At 38.8% G+C, this 21,844-nt stretch overlaps 1 protein-coding gene across 11 annotated transcripts in view; it reads left to right on the top strand.

The window, feature by feature from the left end:
• Positions 1-21,844, top strand: part of elna (elastin a) — a 229,937-nt gene that overhangs the window by 153,775 nt on the left and 54,318 nt on the right. For 8 of the 11 annotated variants that reach the window (XM_059655517.1, XM_059655511.1, XM_059655514.1 and 5 more), the window contains 8 exons: positions 4,251-4,286; positions 11,032-11,052; positions 12,935-12,982; positions 18,043-18,123; positions 18,513-18,548; positions 19,715-19,798; positions 21,009-21,044; positions 21,704-21,784. In XM_059655517.1, coding sequence (XP_059511500.1) covers positions 4,251-4,286; positions 11,032-11,052; positions 12,935-12,982; positions 18,043-18,123; positions 18,513-18,548; positions 19,715-19,798; positions 21,009-21,044; positions 21,704-21,784 — 423 coding nt within the window. The remainder of the gene's footprint in view (positions 1-4,250; positions 4,287-11,031; positions 11,053-12,934; positions 12,983-18,042; positions 18,124-18,512; positions 18,549-19,714; positions 19,799-21,008; positions 21,045-21,703; positions 21,785-21,844) is intronic. The other 3 variants (XM_059655521.1, XM_059655518.1, XM_059655512.1) reach the window with 2 other exon arrangements.

The following is a 21,844-nucleotide window of genomic DNA, read 5'->3' as shown; positions in this document are numbered from 1 at the left end:
TCTTCCACAAATTACAAGAAAATGACATAATTTGTTTGCTTCCAAGAAATACGTTTAATTTGTGAATAAATTGTTGTCTGGTCATTATAACTGGATTAGCAAAGGTAATTCCTTTGCCTATAAAACTGTAGCATCCTCACCATAGCAGCAGTTCACTGTTTTCCATAGCTATAGAAATTTGGCTTGCGAGTCTTTGCATAAAATTGGGATAAGATTTCATCCTTTGCAAAGGTGCAATTTAGATTTAAATGCTAATCCATCTAACACCTCTAGTGGTAAAATGGGAAGAGACTATATATTTGGACAAAATCATTCCTTGGATACATATGGGTAAATGAATGACACCCAAAGCAGATTTATTAAAGATATTAAAGTTTTGGCTGCTCATTTTAGTTGACTTTTTTTGATGAAATAAATGAGAATTGATGGATTTAGTGTTGTGTATGGACTTCAATAAATATTTGATTAAATATATGATCAGTATTATCAAAAAAGAATGTAAGAGAGGATACAGAAGTAACAATAGGCAATAAAGGCCAAAATTCCATTTGGCTGCTTAAGTACATGCTGTGCCTCCTTGCTAAAACTTTGTATTTCATATTTGAGAATACCATAGTCCCTCTATGTTGCACTTTATTGAAATTTTTCTCTATTTAAATTATAGTCTACCTTTTAACTCAAAAGTGCAAGACTTCACAATTTGCTACAAAAAATTCATGTGTCAACATTTTGCCCACTCACTCAACTTATTTATATACCCTTTAAGATTCCTTACATCCTCATCACAGTATGCCATTCCACCTATTTTTGTATCATCAGCGAATATGGATACATTATACGCTGATCCCTTCTCCAAGTCTTGAATATAGGTAATAAATATTTGAGGCCATAGGACATGCTTATGGCATTCCACCAATTAACCTTTCCAACTTGAAAAACACCCATTAATGTCAACCCTGTGTCTTCTGTGTGTTAATCTTCAATTTTTGCTCAAATATTACCCACAATATTCTGAACTTTATCGTATGCAATGACGTTTTATGTTGCACTTTATCAAATGTATTCTGGTAACCCAAATACACTACACCTACTGGATGTCCTTTATCAACTCTGCTTGGTATATCCCCAATGAATTCTTGCAAATTTGTTGAACATGATTTCCTTTTCATAAAACCATGTCGACTCTCTTTAACTGTGTCAATTTCTTCCAAATGTTTTGCTATTTCTTCCCCAATAGTCGACTGCAGCATTTTCCAAACAAAAGATGTTAAGCTTATTGTTTCCTGCTTTCTTTCTCACCTATCTCCCTTCTCTCCCCAACTTTCATGAACGGGGGTGTCATGTTGGTGGTTTTCCGATTCTGTATTGGCTTAAGTTATCTGCCATTTTCTTGTTCCCTCCTATAAATTTATGAGTCACGTCCTTCAAGGGTCACACACTGAGTTAACTATTCTCATTAATTTAATAAACTTGTAGAAGCTCTTGGTGTTTGTTTTTGTATGTCTTTCAAGTTTATTTACAAAATAAGTTTTCACCCTTTTTATTAAATTTTCAGCCAGCTACCACTGGTTCCTAAAACAAACTCAATCCTATGATGGCCCACTAGTTTTTGCTGCTTTGTATACTTTAATTTTTGGTTGGACACCCTTCTTCACTATCTTTTTTAATGACAGGTAGTTCAAGCTTCTTGCCTTGAGTACATTTTTGCTGAGTGTTATGAAATATCTCCTTAAGTGCTTCACAATTTATTCTACGGAAAGTTAACTCTTTGGAATGTGCAAAAGACTTCCACTCATGACCTTTTTTCCTTCCTGTTCCTTATTTCTACCCAAACCAGTTCCTCATTGTGATCTATTACATCTATATCATTACTCAGCATTGCACTGACACTTTCCTTTATTAACAGTGCTACCTCAGCTCTTGTGTATTTTTTTTTCCAGAACATCAAATTCCTTTGAATATTGAGTTCCTATCCTGGTGACCCTGCAACCACAGCTCCATAAAAGTTAGCAAATGATAATTGTTCATTTTTAACCATGCTGTAAATTCATCAAATCTGTTAGGTTCTAATTTATACTAGATCATTCTATTTATGTTTTCTGTCCCTTCCTGTCACCCTTTGATTATTATTCACCTCTTCACTATCTTGCACCTCTGCTGTTTCATTTTTGTTTTCTCTTTTAAGCTTTGCTTCAGTTGAAATCTCCACCTGCTAATTCATGTAAAACCATCTTTAAACCTAATTATATGAATTTCAGGCACACTGGTCCCAGCATATTCAAATGAACCCCACCTCATTAGAACAGCTCTCTCGTTCCCTGATACTGTTGCCAATGCCACCTGATTCAGAATCCATTTCTCCCACACTAATCTTTCAGCCATAAAGTTACTTCTCTAACCTTACTTATCCTACATCAATTTGCAAGTGTCTCAAGTAGAGAACCTTTGTGATTTTGCTTTCTCATTTAGGCCCAAACTGCTCATAATCCCTCAACAGAACCCCTTTCATAGTCCTCCCTTTGTTGATAGTACCTTCATGGACCATGACAATTTAATTTTTCTTCTCCAACTCTAAGTTCTTGTCCAGATAGATGACCTGCACCTTGGCATCAGATAGGGAACTCAGTTTTCAGAACTCCTCTACCATTTAAGAGGTGAAAAAGTTTCAGAGCTAAATATTCCAGACCTGGGTCATGAGTGCTAGCAATATAAACGACTTCTAACTAGGTACATTATTACCAGACTGTAGCCATCTCTCCAGCATCGAGTTTGTTGATCTCTGACTAAGAATGAAAGAAACAACTTTACTGGTAAATTGCAGTTCAAAGTGAAATAAAAACTTGGTCAACACAATGTAGACCTAGATAAACACAGCTGGTCAGGTAGCATCAGAGGAACAGAAGAGTCGATTTGGATCAGGACCCTTCATCAAGACTGGGTAAGGGGTAGAAAGCTGGGACATAAATAGAGGGAGGAGGGTTTGGACTCAGGAAATGTAGGTAGAGTGGTGATGGGTGGATCTGATGTGGCTTCCTCTACATCAGTAACACCAAGCGCAGACTCGGTGAATGATTTATGGAGCATCTGCACTCCATACGCTATAATCATCAACACCTTCTGGTTGCTAAGTATTTCAGCACCCCCCCCCCCCCCCACTCCCTGTGTGACATGTCCATCCTGGGTTTCATCCAGTGTCATGTCACCACATGCAAATTTGAGGAGCAACACCTCATGTTCCGCCTCGCGAGCCTACAGCCCGATGGCCTTAATATAGAATCCATCAGTTTTAAAATCTCCCCAGCCCTGGCTTCATCCCATTGCCCAATGACCCCTTTCATCCCAGCCTCCTTGACCTGACACACTTTCCATCTTCTCCCCTATCTGTGTGCCCCACTCTTCCCACTGACCAATCCCTACCTAATCCACCTACCTTCCTCCAGCCCAACCCTTCTTCCCTGTATTTATTTCCCAGCTCCCTTCCTCCTCCCCTAGTTCTGATGAAAAGTCCCAACCCGAAATGTCAACTTTCCTGCTCCTCTGATGCTGCCTGACCTGCTGTGTTCCTCCAGCTCCATAATCTGTTGACTCTGATTCCAGCACCCACAGTTCTTGCTATCTCTAAATACAAATTTGACTAGATTTCAGAATAAAAATCCCTCACTTACCAAATTTGCAAGCTCACAACTGTCCTCTCTGGTGAATTGTGTTCTAGTGAAGGTGTTGTTTATAAGTTTGTGTATTTCCTCTAATTTGGTTTTCTTAAAGGCCTTCTTATGCTTCTTTGTTTATATTACAACCTAGTAGTTTCAACCAGAACTGATAAACATAGACAATATGTGCAAAGTTCAGCAATCAATTCAGCAGGAAGCATATAATTGTAAATTTGTTATGACAAAGCCACATGCACAGGAAATGAATCAGCACCCTCTTTTTCCCTCTATCCTATCCTGACTAGTTGTGAGTTCATCTTTTTGGACCATATCAATTACTGTGTCTTTTTGCAAGATCACCCAAATTTGAATAATTGAAGTTTAACAAACTAGCTGTTTTTTGTCATTCTTTTGAGGATGAACATTTTGTAAATGATCAAATTTCTTCCATTCTTTTTGAACTTCATAATAGAACTCTTACTACATTATTGATGCTTCACTGATAGCTATACTGGTAAATTTCATGAATGCCGAGTGTAGAACTGTCATCAGCAATCAATCATTTATTTTAATAAGTTTGTCAATTCTTTGTCATTTCAGGTGCAGCTGCTGCAGCCAAAGCTGCAAAATATGGAGGTAAATTTTAATATTTTATATATCATATTTAGTTGTTAGCTTATAAAAACATTAAATATTATACAGGCTTTGAAGGTGGAATAAAATTGTGTTCAAATTAAAATGAATAAATATCCCTGGTTTGTAGCATGTACAATATATCCTCAAAAGCCTACCTTCTTCTAAATAATAATGTTATGAACATGTTTCTTCATTAATGATGTGTGATTAGTAAAATTCTGTATTTTTAGAATAAACACCTTTTCTGTTTTAAAAAGAAGCCCTTTGGCCAATTGTGTTTGTGCCAGTCATCAATAATCTATCTATTCTAATCCAATCTTCCAGAACTTGACCTGTAGCCTTGCATGCTATGGCATTTCAAATTCTCATCTAAAGATTACTTAAATATCTTGAGGATTCCCACCTTGACCACCATTCTCGGCATAGAGTTACAGATATCCAACACCATCTGGGCGAAAAAGTTTTTCCTCAAAGCACCTCTAAACACCTACTCCTTTGCTTGAAACTGTGCTTCTGGTTATAGACTTCTTCACTAAGGGGAAATGTTTTTCATTATCCATTCTGTCTATGCTCTTCATAACTTTGTGCATCTCAGTCAGGTGCTCTCTCAGCCGTCTGAGCTCTCAGGAAAATAAATCTAATATCGAGTCTATCTTCAAAGCTGAATCGCTTCAGCTTAGGCAACATATTGGTGAATCACCTCTGCACCATCTCTAATACAGTCACATCCTTCCTATAATTTGGCGACAAGAACTGTGCAGTATTTCTGTTGTTGCCTAACTAACATTATATGTACAGCTCCATCATAACATCCTTGTGATCTCAATGCAATCAGCTTTAATGAAACCAATTGACTAATTTATTAGAATTCTTTAGGGATGTACATACATTGCCAAAAAGTATTTGACAAAGTTCCATAACACTGGATTCCTCAAAAATTAAGATCTTCTAATGGAGGGGGTATGATACTAGCATGGATAGAAGATTGGTTAGCTAACATGAAAATGATAATTGGCATAAAATTGTAATTTGTGGTTTGGCGAGATGTAATGTGTAGAGTACCATACAATCAGTTTCAGTGCCTCAGCTGTTTACAAGCCAAATCAATCATTTCCATCAAGGGGATGAATGTTGCAAGATTTGCTGATGAGGTGAAGATAGGTAAGAAAGCAAGTTGTGAAGAAGACATGAGAGGAGTCTGCACACGGATGTAGATAGGTTAAGTGAGTGGACAAAAAAATTGGGCAAGTGAAATATGATGTGGCAAAATTTGAACTTATCCACTGGTAGAAAGAATTGAAAAAAGCATGTTATTTAAATGAAGAGAGTTTGCAGAGCACCACAGTTTAGAGTGTTACAGGTGTCCTGGCAGAAGAATTTTAAAAAGTGTTAAATGCAGGTACAACAAGTGTTTAGTGAAGAAAATGGATTATTTTTATTCTCATTCATTGGATACAGTCATCAGTGGCTAGGCCAGCATTTACTGCCAATCTCTAATTGCCTAAGAGAAGGTGGTGTTCAGCTACCATCTTGAACTACTGCAATCCATATGGTGTAGGCAAACCCACAGTGGTATTGGGCAGAAATTCCAGCAACAGTGAAGGAATAGCACTATAGTTCCAAGTCATGGTGGTACATGACTTGAAGGGGAACTTGTAAGTGTTGACATGCACGTTTCCTTCTGGGTGGTAGAGTTTGCTGGTTTGAAAGGTTGTGTTTAAAGAGCCTTGGTGTTTTGTTACTGGCATCTTGTAGGCATTAGATGGGGTGAGAATCAAGTGGGCTGCTGTGTCCTGTGTGATGTTGGAGTTGGAGTTGTTGGAGTTACAGTCATCTAGGCAAGTAGATAGTGTTCCATCACATTTCTGACTTGTGCCTTGTTGATGATAAACTGACTTTACGGAGTCAGGAGGTAAGTTACTAAGCTGCAAAATTCCCAGCCTGTGCTTTGCTTTTAAAATCACAGTATTTATATGGCTAATCCAGTTCAGTTACTGGTTGCTGGTACCCCTAGGACGTTAATGGTTAGAGATTCAGTGATGGTAATGCCATTGAATGTCAAGGAACAATACTTCGATTCTCTCCTGATGGAGATGGTCATGTCTGGCACATATTTGGTAAGAATGTTGCTAGCTGCCTATTAGGCTGGGCTCAAATGTCATCAGGATCTTGCTGCGTGTGCTTCAGTATCTGAAGAGTCACGAATGCTACTGAATATTGTGCAGTCATCAACAAATACAGCTGAACATCATGCAGTCATCAAAGAACATGCCTACTTCTGACCCAATAGCGAATGGAACGTCATTGATGAAGCAACTGAAGATGATTGGGCATAGGCCACAAGCCTATCTCTTGCACTGATATCCTGTCGCTGAGATTATTAGCATATAACAACCACTATCATTTTCCTTTGTGCTAGGTTTGACTGCCCCAGCAAAGATTTTCCCCTGATTCACATTGACTTCATTTCACACAGAGTCCTTGATGCCACAATCAGTAAAATGCTGCCTTGCTATAAAAGGCAGTTACCCTTGCTTTAACTCTTTGAGTTCTGCTCTTTTTTCTATGTTTTGACTAAGACTGTGGTGAGCTTAGGAATTGATTTGGACAAATGGAACCTAACTGAGTATCAAGAAACAGATTATTGTTGTGTAGATGCTACTTGATTGTACTGCACTATTAACTACAGCTTGCATCACCTTTCTGATGAAAGCAAACCAACAGTGTGGTAATTAGCTGTGGGATTGGTCCTGCTTTTTGTCAATTGATCAAAACTGAAAATTTTCATATTGTAAGGTAACTACCATTTTAACTGTGCTAAAACAGCTTGTCTAATGGTGTGGCTAGTCCAAGGAGCTCAAGCCATCAGTGGTATTGATGGAGTGTTGTCAGCGTCCGTTGCCTTTACAGCATCCCATGCCATCAGCTTTTTTTTTGATATCACATGGAGTACATAAGATTGGCTGAAGGCTGGCACCTGTGATGCTGGGTCCTTAAGAAGAGAGTGAATTGTCAGCACTGCATTTTTGACTGATGATTAATGCTACACCATTGTCTTTTGCACTGGTGTACTGGAACCCATCATGGATCGTGGCGATTTTGGGAAGCATGCTCCTTCAATGAATTGTTAATTGTCCAACCTAATTTATGACTGGATGTAGCAGTACGCAAGGCTTAGACCTGATTCATTGCTTGTGAGATCACTTGAATAGATCTCTCCATATGCTGCTGCAAGTAGCCTTCACTAGCCTGACAGCTGCCTGAAACCTGCGAGCCTGTAGTTGTAATCAATAGGAGGTTTTCTTATCCATGTTTGACCTGATGCCATAGAGTCTGTGGGGTCCAGAATCAATGTTAAGACTCCTAATAAAATCTTTCCCAACTATAACCACGCTGATAGATCTGACCTGCAGTGAAATGATGTGTTGTTCTCTGCAACATTGTCATTCTCACAGAATCAATCATTACAATATCAGACTGCTGCTTGACTAGTCAGTGGAACAGGTCTCCTAAGTTTGATACAAGCCAAAGAAAGGAATACTCTGCAGCATTGGCAGAGCTATTAAAAGAAAGGAATACTTTGCAGGGTTGGCAGAGCTGTTGTGTCATGGTTATTTCTGGTGCCTTGATCCATGGCACTCGCCTGCTCAGTTTCATTTACATGATCAAACTTTTCCACCAATGGTTAGATTCAACTGTGGCTTGCTGGGCACTTTCAGAGAGCATTTAAGACTCAATCAGATAACTATGGCTCTGAATCATGTAGGCCAGACCAGATGAGGATGGAAGATTTTCCTTTCCTAAGGGGCATCAGTGAAACAATGTTTTTTTACAAAAACCAACAATGGTTTTGTGGTCATAATCTGACTCACTTCTTCTAATTCCAAATTTATTAATTGAATTCAAATTTGATGATCTGCCATGTTGGATTCAAGCCAATGTTCCCGGAACTTTTGCGGGGTTCATTGGAACACTAGTCCATTTAGAATGCAGAATCCACATTTAACAATTCCACATTGAGCTTTCTTTTGCTTTAACATTAAGTTATTGTGTTCTAAGCCTAGTTGCACATCATGAGATAGATTTGTTTTAACATTGTTTATTGTAGTACCTGACACAATGCACACCACTTTAGCGCAAATGCTCCTATTCATTGATATGGCCTACGCCCAATGCCTGCTTGAGGGCTGCACTAAGAAATGCCCAGCCACCAGGCCCCACAAAATTACTTGATGGAACAGCCACCAAACCGTGGTCATTGTACCTGCAGCCTAACAGCATCCACCCTGAGAGGTTGTCATGCTTTCCACTACCAAACCAACACACTTGTAAGTAGTGATAATGAGAACTGCAGATGCTGGAGAATCCAAGATAATAAAATGTGAGGCTGGATGAACACAGCAGGCCCAGCAGCATCTCAGGAGCACAAAAGCTGATGTTTCAGGCCTAGACCCATCAGCCCAGGACCCTCTCAGACACAATAGATTGCCCCTCCTTGCCAGCTGGTTCTCATATGCGGACAATCTGCTTGAATCAGATTGGAAGACCCCATTCTAACCACCTGCCCATCTGACCCCTGTCCCCCATAGCTCCAAAGCATAAGCTATAATGGAGCTCCACAGTCTACTTGAGTCATTCCTTCTACCCCAGGCACTAAACGTACAGTCAGTAAAACTGTACAGTGATGTCCTCAAATTTCATTGGATTAGAGAACATTTAACAGGGGATGGTGATGGCCCTGTGGTCTTATTGCTGGACTGTTAATCCAGAGGTCCAGATAATGTTCTGGGGACCTGGGTTTGAATCCCACCACGGCAGATGGTGGAATTTGAATTCAATAAAAATATCTGGAATTAAGAATCTAATGATGACCATGAATCCATTGCCGATTATCTGAAAAACCCATCTGGTTCACTAATGCTCTTTAGGGAAGGAAACTGCCATCCTTACCTGATCTGGCCTACATGTGACTCCAGACCCACAGCAATGTGGTTGATTCTGAACTGCTCTCTGGGCAATTAGGGATGGGCAATAAATGCTGCCTAGCTGGCAACGCACTCATCTCCTTAAAAGAAGAATAAAAAGAAACTTCCGACTTGTGGCGTGAGCAAAATCAATGTTGCCTACCAGCCATAAGACACAATCTAATCCCAGCCACAGTTCAAACCCCACCAGGAGGATAGGCAGGGAGGTCAAGGTCCCACAACCAGCCAAGTTTTTAGCTACTCATCTAAAGGTGTGTCAAATGGACCCAAGAGGTGGTGGCAGCTAGCAAAAAAGAACAACACTGATCTGAAAAACTGTGCCAAAGGCAACAACTATGTTGAAGCCAGGAATGAGCAATAACCCCAAAAGGTGGCTCAGACCCTGTTGAACAAAGGAGCACCAGTGCAGGCCCTGGGCATGGTGCTTCTATCTTCATTCTCGGAGATCCCACTGCAGGAGGTTCTGTTTGTTAAATGTTACATTTTTATAAATTTGTTATTTTAACATGAAGTTTTAATCACCAAATGGGTATTTAGCCATTTAAAATATTGTGTTTCAATTTAGATTCAACAAATATAATGTTTTGAATTTTTTATCCTGAGGAAGTCAAAATGGAACCTAACTCCAGTTTTAACATTGAGTAAGATTGCAATTTTCAGGAGTACAGTTTTTAACTAAGGACTTCCAGCTATATCATTACCTCTTCTATGTTTATTACAAGGCAAATGAAATATAACAGTGCAGATGCTTTGCTACAGTTGTACAGGGCTTTGGTGAAACCACAACAGAAGTATTGTAAAACCTTTTGTGTCCCCTTTTTTAAGTAAGGACATAGTTGCATTAGGAGCAGTTCAGAGAGTGTTCACTCAACTAATTTCTGTGATGAGGGACTACTTTATGAGAAATTATAAAATGAGTTAAGCCTGTATACATTGGACTTCATAAGAATGAGAAGTAATCTTATTGAAAGATGAGGAGATTTGGTAGGGTATATGCTGAAAGAGTGTTTCCCCTTCTGGGACAGACTACAGACAAGGGACATAGTTTATAAATAAAGGGTTTCTCATTTAAAATGGAGATGAGAATTTTTTTCCCCCTGAGGATTGGGAGGCCATGGAACTTTCTTCCCTAAAAGAAGTGGATTGGTTGAATATTTGTAAAGCAGATTCTTGGCGAACACAAGTTTCAAAGGCTATAGAGGATAGGCAGGAAAGTGCGTGTTGAGGCCATAATCAGATCAGCCTTGATCTTATTCAGTGTCGGCGCTGGCTTGAGGAACCAAATCGTCTGTTCCTGTTGCTAATGTACAAGCTTGTGTTAATACATTTTTATATATATATATCAGACATTGATGATGCATTTCCAAAATGAAATTGAATCAGCTTTGACCACAATAAACTGTTAAAAGGAAGTTGACTGCTATATTTTTGTAAGAGGAAAAACTATTGCCAATCTGTTCAACAAAATATAATCAACTCGAAAAACTGGTTGGAGAAACATTGGTTACTAAAATCGTCCTTGCCCTGTTACATGCTAATTAAGCAATATATATATTGCTTACAAGTTTATTGTTTATTAGCATAAAATAGTATAATGCTTTAAGTGAAACGTAGTTCAAAACTTTTCAGTTCTCTTAAGGAACCATGGATCGTTGCAATGATCTCCTCCATATCTGCCCCACCCACCCATATATACTTTTGTACTGATGAAATGATCAATTTGGTATTCTAATGTATTCTTTCTTGTGCTATTAATTTAGGCGCTCCAGGAGGTATAACAGGTACAATAATTTGTTCTTGATTTACTAGACCTATAAGTTAGTATTATTGATCAGTTGTTACCATTTCACCAAACATCATATCCTAGTTGGTGAAATCAGTCACTGTAAATCTGCAGTGAGTATGTAGCCTTGAGTATACCAGGCAGTTCCATCTTTGAACAAAGAAGTTTTAGATTTGTTGGGAATGCCAACATTCAGGCCACAATGGGCCAATTGGTCTCTTTCTTTGTATTGATTTTATGGTACTGAAATTCCTGGACGTTGGAGAAGATAAAAAGTCTGATATTTATGACAAAAAGAAGTGAAATTTGGTATGGAACATTATATTAGGAGTTTTATCACTGATGCTAAAATAATGGACAATAAAATTGAAAGAGAACAACTGATTAATGTTTTAGATAGAACCCAGATGTAATATTATTCTAACATTCGTTTACATCTGTTGTACTTGCTGGTAACCTTGCTAACCATTTACATCACTTTCTGTTTGGTTTCAAATTTCTAGTATTTTTGCTTTTATTCATACAATACTTAATAAATCTTAGTTTTCGGACTATTACTGTGTACTTAGCAATGAAATTCAGTATTTTCAGAAACATGATCCTATGGCATACTTGCTGCACAGAAATGCAGTGTGAAAAGCCTCTATCCGGTATCCAGTTTGTGGTTCAATGGATGTAACTGGTTGATTTCAGAGTGAAGGAGTAGCAATAAAAACAGAGTTCTTCAAATACGTGGAGACAGTATTAAAGATTTAACTACTTTTCTCCTAAACCATAATTGAAAGAAAGGGCCTATCTGCTGTGCAATTCATTAATCCACTAGTGAAACATGGGAAGGGAAAAAGTTGGTATATCATATGGCACATAAAATTTTTAGAGTATGATAAATGTTTTAATGAAATGGATAGGGCTTGATGGAATGTGTAACTAGACATAACTGGAAAAATAGTAAATGTATAATTGAGATATGAAGAATGAATTTTAAAGTTAAATAATACAGTCTAAGAATCTTACTTTTAAACTACTGTATAATTTTAAGTCTAATAATTACTAGATTACTGTTGGAATGTTTCTTTGTAAGTAAAATCCAGTAATTAAATACGAATGGTACGTTTTACTTTATTGGTTTCTTCCTGCTTTTCAAATGGAATATTCCCACAATTTCTTGAATTCATTTGTTCAATATTTATTTAGCTGTATAATCAATAGTGTGAGGTGAGGTTTGCCTGGGAATGGGGGTAGCAACTAAAAGTATGATGGTCGAACATTGCTGCTACAAGCTAGTAGTTGTCAGATATTTATGCTCTCATTCTGCCAAGCCACCTCATACGTTGCTGTTTTGGAAAATAAAAGCCCTGTACAATCCTTTTTGGTCACAAGCAAAAACATGTGATTACAATTCACTCAGTTCCTTCATGATTTAGCCTTCTCCAATTGTGAAAATCAGTCACCATTCACCGCCCATTGTGCTGCCATTAGGATAACACTGCATAGGAGCATTGTACCAAGCGAAGACATCCATAAGACAGGAATTGAAACCATGCAAAAGAATATGTATTATTAAAATTACCGTAGGGACTGATAGCTTTTAAAAAGTTACCTGAATTTCCAATGGCCAGTTCAAAGGAATCATGTGATATGGGGTTGTGTGATTTTTTTACTTTATCCACCCCAGTCCAACACAGCATCTCCACATCGTAACATTTGATACGTTCAGAAAACTCCACCTGAATATGCTGTTTTTTCCCTAAATGAGTGACCACTTTGGACAAAATTTAACCATTACAAATCCCCAGTCCAGTGCACTCATACAACTTACCATCCTAGTCATAGGCAGTGTTTAAATGAGCCAACTCAGTGTTTTTGCGTCCTTAATACAGGTGCTGAAGGAGCTGTTCAGCCTGGAGTTCCGGGAGGTAAGGACATTGGTAAGTTAAAGTCAGCACAGTCGTACCTCATTAGATTGAGACGACTGGTAGTGGTTTAACCTGAAGAAAAGTGAGAAGTTAAGAAGCGGAGTCCTTGATGGTAACCTTACTAGAGCTTGAATTGAACTCATGCTTTTGGCATCATTCTGCATTCTTACCAAGCCAACTGAACTTTCAGTAACAGGTCTACAAGAACATCCAGGTCACTTTGGACATCAACATTTTTCATTCTATTTCCATGTAATATTACTCTGCTATTTTGTTATCCCTGCCAAAATCGACAACTTCACACATATTCCTAGTAAATTTGTCAAACACAATTTTCTTTCGATACTTCCATGTTGAATTTGCTTTATCCCATTGGTATTTTCTGAATGCCTGTTATCAAAGAATAAAAAAAATCCTCTATCTAAACATGTCACCCATTTTCCAAGGATCTGTATCCCTCTGCTCCCTGCCCATTCACGTATCTGTCTAGATGCATCTTAAATGACGCTGTAGTACCCGCCTCTACCACCTCCACTGGCAACCCGTTCTGGGCACCCACCACCCTCTGTGTAAAGAACTTTCCACGCATATCTCCCTTCAACTTTCCTCCTCTCACTTTGAACTCATGACCCCTAGTAATTGAGTCTCCCACTCTGGGAGGAATAAAGCATCTTGCTATCCACCCTGTTTGTACCTCTCATGATTTTGTAAACCTCAATCAGGTCCTCCCTCAACCTCTGTCCTTCTTTCTAATGTAAATAATCCTAATCTACTCAACCTCTCTTCATACCTATTGCTTTCCATACCAGGCAACATCCTGGTGAACTCCTCTGCATCCTGTCCAAAGTATCCACATCCTTTTGGTAATGTGGCAACCAGAACTGTACGTAGTATTCCGAATGTGGTCGAACTAAAGTCCTATACAGCTGTAACATGACCTGCCAACTCATGTCCCCTAAACCCCGTCCAATGAATGAAAGCATGCCGTATGCCTTCTTGACCACTCTATTGATCTGCATTGCCACTTTAAGGGTACAATGGACCTGAACTCCCAGATCTCTCTGTGCATCAGTTTTCCTCAGGGCTTTTCCATTTATTGTATAGTTTGCTCTTGAATTGGATCTTCCAAAATGCATCACCCCGCATTTGCCCGGATTGAACTCCATCTGCCATTTCTCTGCCCTCAACTCTCCAACCTGTCTATATTCTGCTGCATTCTCCAATAGTCCCCTTCACTATCTGCTACTCCACCAATCTTAATGTCATCTGCAAACTTGCCAATCAGACTATCACTACCTTCCTCTAGATCATTTATGTATAACACAAACAACAGCGGTCCAAACACGGATCCCTGTGGACCACCACTGGTCACGGTTCTCCATTTTGAGAAACTCCCTTCCACTACAACTGTCTGTCTACTGTTGCCCAGCCAGTTCTCTATCCATCTAGCTAGTACCCCTGGACCCCATGCAACTTCACTTTCTCCATCAGCAACCGTGGGGAACCTCATCAAACGCCTTACTGAAGTCCATGTATATGACATCCATAGCCCTTGCCTCATCTATTGACTTTGTCACTTCCTCAAAGAATTCTATCAAGTTGGTAAGACGTGACCTTCCCTGCACAAAACCATGCTGCCTATCACTAATAAGCCCATTTTCTTCCAAATGTAAATAGATCCTATCCCTCAGTATCTTCTCCAGCAACTTCCCCACCACTGATGTCAGGCTCACCGATCTGTAATTACTTGGATTATCCTTGCTACCCTTCTTAAACAGGGGGACAATATTAACAAATCTCCAGTCTTCTGGACCTCACCCCTGATCAACGACACAGCAAAGATTTCTGTTAAGGCTTCAGCCTTTTACACTCTTGCTTCCCTCGGTAACCTGGGACAGATCCCATCTGAACCTGGGGACTTCTCCACCCTAATTCCTTTTAGAATACCCAACACTTACCCCCCCCCCCCATGCCGTCTTAACCAAGAGTAATCAAACATCTATCTCAAACCTCAACATCAGTCATGTCCCTCTCCTCAGCGAATACTGATGCAAAGTACTCATTAAGAATCTCACTCATTTTCTCTGACTGCTCACATAACTTCCCTCCTTTGTCCTTGAGTAGGCCAACCCTTTCTCTGGTTACCCTCTTGCTCCTTATGTACGAATAAACAGCTTTGAGATTTTCCTTAACCCTGTTTGCTAAAGATATTTCATGACCCCTTTTAGCCCTCTTAATCCCTCATTTCAGTTTGGTCCTACTTTCCTGATATTCTTCCAAAACTTCATCTGTTTTCAGTCGTCTAGATCTTATGTATGCTTCCTTTTTCCTATTTGCTAATCTCACAATTTCGCCTGTCACCCATGGCTCCCTAATCATTCCCTTTCTATCCCTCATTTTCACAGGGACATGACTGTCCTGCACACTAATCAACCTCTCTTTAAAAGCCTCCCACATATCAAATGTGGGTTTACCCTCAAACAGCTGCACCCAATCCACCTTCCCCAGCTCCTGCTGAATTTTGCTATAGTTGGCCTTCCCCCAATTCAGCACTCTTCCTTTAGGACCACTCTTGTCTTTGTCCATCAGTATTCTGAAACGTACACATCCTTTACACCCTATCATATCCTTTACTTCTTTAACATTTCCCTACTGCCGGTAGATAACCAGATTGTCAGTCCAGGTTTACTTTCTCCTTACTTTTTTAATGAGTGGTATTAAATTGCTACCGTCCAATCTCTTGGGACTGTTCCAGAACCATATGCTGTCATGTCTTTCCAAAATTAATGTTATGTAAAGCGAGATGCTGTGAGAGTGACAGCCCTTGACAACAAGGCTGCATTTGATTAAGTGTGGCATCAAGGTGCCCTAGCAAAACCAGAATCAGAGTATCAGAGGACAAACTCTCCACTGGTTGAATTCATACCTGGCACATAGGAAGATGGTCATAGTTGTTGAAGGTCAGTCATCTCAGCTTTAGAACATCTCTACAAGAGTTCCTCAGGGTGGTGCCCTAGGCCCAACCATCTTCAGCTGATTTGTCAATGACTTTCCCCCCATTACAATGTCAGAAGTAAGGGTATTCGCTAATGGTTGTGCAATGTTCAGCACCATTTGCAACTTCTCAGGTACTGAAGCAGTCCATGTTCAAATGCAACAGGATCTGGCTTGGGGTTATAAGTGGCAAATAACATTCATGCCGCACAAATGCTGGGCTATGACCATCACCAATAACAGACAATCAAACCACCACCCTTAATATTCAATGGTGTTTCCATCACAGTATCACCCACTATCAACATCCTGGGAGTTCATTGACCAGAAACTCAACTGGACTTGCCACATAAAAGCAGTGGCTACAAGCGCAAGTCAGAGGCTAGGAATGCTGTGGCCAGTAACTCATCTCCTGACTTCCCAGAGCCTGTCTGTTATCTCCAAAGCACAAGTCAGGAGTGTGATGGAATACTTCCCACTTGCATGGATGAGTGTAGCTCCAGCAACACTCAAGAAGCTTGACACCGTCCTGGACAAAGCAGCTGCTTGAGCAGCACTACATCTACAATCATCCATTCTTTCCACCACTGAAGTGTACAATGCTGCTACTGAGCTGTCTATAAGATGTGCTGCAAAAATTCACCAAAGATCCTCAGACAACATCTTCCAACCCACGACCATTTCCATCAAGATGGACAAGGGCAGCAGATACATGAGAACACTGCCAGCTTCAATTTCCCCTCCAATCACTCATTATGCTGACTTGGAAATATATTGCCATTCCTTTGGCATTGCTGGATCAAAATCCTGGAATTCCTTCCCTAATGGCATTGTGGGACAACTCATAGTAGGTAGACTTCAGCGGTTCAAGAACGGAACTCATCACCACCTTCTCAAGGGCAGCTACGGTTGGGCAATAAATACTGCCCAGCCAGTGATTCCCACATACCACAAAAATGAATTGTAAAAAAGTGCATTCTTAAAGTTAATACATTTGATACTTTAATACATTTGGATAACCTAACCAAAAGCCAAATAGAATAAAACATATTTTTCATTAATTGCATTAATGTTCTTTCTTTACCACAGAAACCAAAACAGTTATACTGCTGAAGGAGGCCATTGTGTCTTCAAATGAGTGTCTTGGTGTCAGTCTTCTTCCTTCTTCTCATAGCTCTTCACAATGTTACTTTTCAAATAACTATCTAATTTTCCTTTTGAATGCCTAAATTAAACCTCCCTGCACCACGCAGCATTACATTCCAGAACCTAATTGCTCACTACGTGGAAGCATTTTTTGCTCATATCACTTTCACTAATTACTTCAAATTTGTGCCCTCTTATTTTATTATTCTGTTCATGAGGGCGAGCAATTTCTCCAAATTTAATCTGCCTAGACCTCTTATGATTCTGAATAATTCAAAACAGATCTTCTCTTCTCCATGGAAAACAACCCCAGCTTCTTCAATCTATCCTCATAACTGAAATTTCTCAACTCTGGTATATATCCCTCAGTCAGTAATTGATATGAGTGTCCTTCCACAGTCATCTCCAGATTTTTCTTTTATTAATTTCAGACTATAGGACAGCCTGAAGTGCTTTCTAGCAATTAGTTACTGTTTGGAGTGGCATTACTATTGCTATGTCGATGACCACAGGAACAAATTGGCATTAGAAACCAGTCATGCATATAGCAAATACTATAGAGAGTAAAATCATTCTACTGGTTGTTCAAGAGTTGAACAAGGTAATTAGGAAAGTTCCTTACCCTTATGTGAATAGAGCCTTATGAGCACCCTGTCCACATAGTTTGGTTTAACACTTCATCCAGTAGATATGATATCTAACAATCCAGCTCTCCCTCCAACTTGCATGGAAGGAGAATAGTTAGGACGAATAACAGCTCACCTTGAAGTGTTGAAATGAACATCTAGAATTAAAAAGTGAACATGGATCAAGGTTCACATTATTCATATCACTGTCAAAACACTGTTGGCCAAAAACCCCTTAATTTGCACTATTTTGTAAATAAATCATTTACTGTTTCAAATTATTAAATTCTCGTTATCTTAATATAGGTGTTGGAGTAGGAGTGCAGCGAGGCGCTGGAGTAGGTGTGCAGCCAGGCGCTGGAGTTGTCCAACCTGGTATTGGAGTTGGTAATTTGCTGTCTTCTCTAAGATATTTTGCTCCATTTTACTTTGTTTCTAGCCTCTGTAGTTCTGTTCTGTGCTATTTCTATGTAAGTGGTGTTACCACGTTATGCAATGAAATGTCACAACTTACTGAACATTGCTACAGTCATAGAATACCAGAGTCTTGATAATTTCATAGTTACAATTTTTTTAGATGAGCTTTTTCCCAATAGAGTTCAGAAATTGATCTGAGTAATTTTTTTATTGTGGAATGTTTCTGACTCATATTTCTTAGGAATGCTGTGTAGTTGTAATCTTCTGTATTTCATGATCAATGACATTTTTGTCATATCTATACAGAGACAGACTTGGCTGTATTATTACAGTAGATTTACTTTTCAATTTCATCCTAGGCGGAGCTGCTGCATCCAAAGCTGCCAAATATGGAGGTAAAATAGCATATATTCACTGGTCAATGTAATGATCAAATTATTATCCTTGAAGATCAAGGTAAAGCCAATTAAATGTAACAAAAGAAAGGAATTTAAATGGTGAACATAATGGCTATGTGAGACACATTTCCACATTAGTAACCTATACTCTGATCGTTCTTGCAACATCAAAACAAAGCAAAGCATTGTGGATGCTGACAATCTGAAATACACGAGAACAAAAACTGCTGGAGAAATTCAGCAAGTCTGGCAGCATATGTGGTCTGCTAAGTTTCTCCAACAGTTATTTTGTTTTTGTGTATTTCAGATCGCCAGCATCACAATGCTTTGTTTTGTTTTGATGTTGCAAATCTGACAGCATATGTGATCTGCTAAGTTACTTCAACTATTTCAGTTTTTGTGTCTTGCAATATCAAGTCAGTCAGATGATCTGGTGCAACGGTTAAACTGAAACAGAAAACACCAAGTACTCAAATCCTCATCCAGCTTCACACTTTGTTATCAAGTACTCAATGATGTGTTTTGAACCTTTTAGCATATTTATTCTTTTGTTTTGAAAACTGATTCTTATTAGTAACCAATTGATAAATAAATTGTTATGCTAGTTTAGTGTTTGTCAAGACACCAGAAAGCCTCATCCTTTGGATAACATAATATCTTCTTAGATAGCTTTAATAAACCTACTCAGGCATGTTATGACACTCATCTGGAGCAAGTGGGACTTCACTCTGGACCAGGAGGCTTAGATTTAAGAGCACTACCACTACACCTAATATTCCCCAGTTGGTCTCCCATCCAAGCACTAACAAGGCAAAATGTCTGCTTAGTTTTTGAGATTAGGCTTTTTTTAGACAAGTATGGCCATCAGTTTATTGCAGCTTTTCAGATCAATGATAACAGACCGATTGCCTCATTAAAAAGACAGCAGCTCTAAAAAACGCTGCACTTTTCCATCCCACATCCAAGAATAATACTTAGTAGCATAAGATCTTAGTTTAAACATTGAAGTGCTGGAATTAAAAATGCAGCAGACTTCGTGGGGCGACTATATTTCACTGTGTGCCAAAATAGACCAAAAAATCCTTAGTTTTATTTTTCTTTAATGTTCTAAAACAACGAGTCACTATTTTGAAATAACACATTCTTTTTTGATCTCAATGTAGGTCTTGGAGTTGGTGTGCAGCCTGGCGTTGGAGTGGGTGTGCAGCCTGGTGTTGGAGTGGGTGTCCCAGCTGGCATCGGAGTAGGTAAAATACTGTCTTTTGGATGACATTGCTCTCCATTCAATTTTACAAAGAGTATATAACTCTACTTCATCCCAATTTTGTGCAACTGGAGATATGACTCACTTTGAAATTAATATCAAAAGTGAAAGAAAATAACATCAGCTGGATGCATTCATCAATGACATTGTATGAAAAGTTATTCGATTGTCAAGAGAATCTGCAAGTTTTCTGAATGGCTGAGATTGTCCATTCTTGCAATGTTATCTTGTGATATTCCTGTCAACCAAAATTAATTGGATGAACATCATTGGTTATTGTCTGTTTGGCCAAAAAAGACAGAGTAACAGGACTATGATATCATTTATAATGGCACTCAGGGAATTATCACACTTTTAACACAACCATTCAGTGTTACTTAAAACTAAATGATCCATGTCTTCTGAAGTTAAACAATTTAGGCAGTTTCATCAACGATTAATACTTGAAGTGCCAGCTTTAGACTTTGTTTTGCCATTGCTCTAGTCACCATTTACATGGGAAAACTTTTCTGCAACTCACGCCTGTATCTTTTCCTTCTCTTTAACTTCACTTCGACTTCCTATGGTTCTAGGCAAAGCAATAAATTTAATTACTCCATCTAAATCATTACCGAGGAGTAAGTCAATTTCATCCACAGGTAAATTCTGAAAATTTCTACTACCAATGTTTCAGATGCTAGGTCGCATTCTGTGTGAACTCCTTTTATAGAAACATGTATGTATTCTCACTTACCCTGTTTATTAAAACAATGGCTTTCAAAGCAGTCCCTCCGAAGGAGATGTAAAGTCCTTCTCTTGCAAAACTGATGCATTCCTTCTGTATCCCTTAATATAGTTTTGTCTTTAGCTGTATCATTTGAATAAAGGATTATTTTGCTTTTCATCAAAAATCTATTATATCACTCTTCTATTCTTCACCCCTCCTGCACTCACAGCGGTATTTAACTTCGGTTTCACAGTTGCAGTCAAAGTTACAATTTGGTCCATGATACTTATCTTGTGAGTTCCCTTTTCAGATTCTCACTTCTGAATTCAGGTTAACATCAGTTCAGCTTGGACAATTCATTTTAAGCAGCAAGATTTCAGAGAGTAGTTTTCAGGAATGCTGTGTTGCTGTAATCTTCAGAATGTTTCTTGTTATGCATATGTGAAGCAGTAACTGTATCAAAACTTACATTTTTCTTTCACTGCAGGTGGAGCTGCTCCATCTAAAGCTGCTAAATATCAAGGTAAGTCTACCATCTGCTAACAGATTCGCTGGTCTAAATAATTGTCAATCATTATTTTTGAGGATTAAAAAATGTTTATTGTAAAAGGGAGGGGAATTTTCCTGATGCATGTTATGAATAAATGAGAATTATTTTCATGTTGCTAACCTATACTCTGTAAAATCATGCAACATCACATTGGCAGGATTATCCAGCACAACCACTAATATGAGACAGAAAATAATAATCGGCATTCAATAATGTGATGTGAACTTTTACCAATGCTGATTTTTTTTCCCCAAAACTCTCATTGATAGAGAGCAGTTTCTAAATGCACAGTTAAATGATTTTAGTGAATGCTAATGTTGGCAGGAACACTAGAATGCCTCTTTCTGGTTTGGGTAGTATCATTAGACCTTTTCTTTTTATCTATATAAACAGGTAGATTGGCATCTATTGTCTCATCCAAAATATGGCACCCCTGTCAAAGCAATTCTTTCTCCCTCTGACATTGAAGAAAATAGTTAGGGATAATAACAATTTAACTTAACTTCTTAAATAAATGTCTGGTTATATAAACAGGATTTCAAATTTGCTTTTTTCCCCACCATTGGCAATAATTAGCTGTATGTAAAGCCTTTCACTATTTCTAATTATTGAATTCATTCTATCTGATTTAGGCCTTGGAGTGGGTGTGCAGCCTGGTGTTGGAGTAGGTGTCCAGCCTGGCACAGGAATTGGCCAGCCTGGCATCGGAGTGGGTAATTTAGTGTTTCTTGTGATACATTTACTTCTGTTATACCTTTCATAAAGCGTGTTAG

This window comes from Stegostoma tigrinum, chromosome 27 (assembly GCF_030684315.1).
Source record: "Stegostoma tigrinum isolate sSteTig4 chromosome 27, sSteTig4.hap1, whole genome shotgun sequence".
NCBI lineage: Eukaryota > Metazoa > Chordata > Chondrichthyes > Orectolobiformes > Stegostomatidae > Stegostoma > Stegostoma tigrinum.
This window is presented reverse-complemented; position numbering and strand designations above follow the sequence as displayed.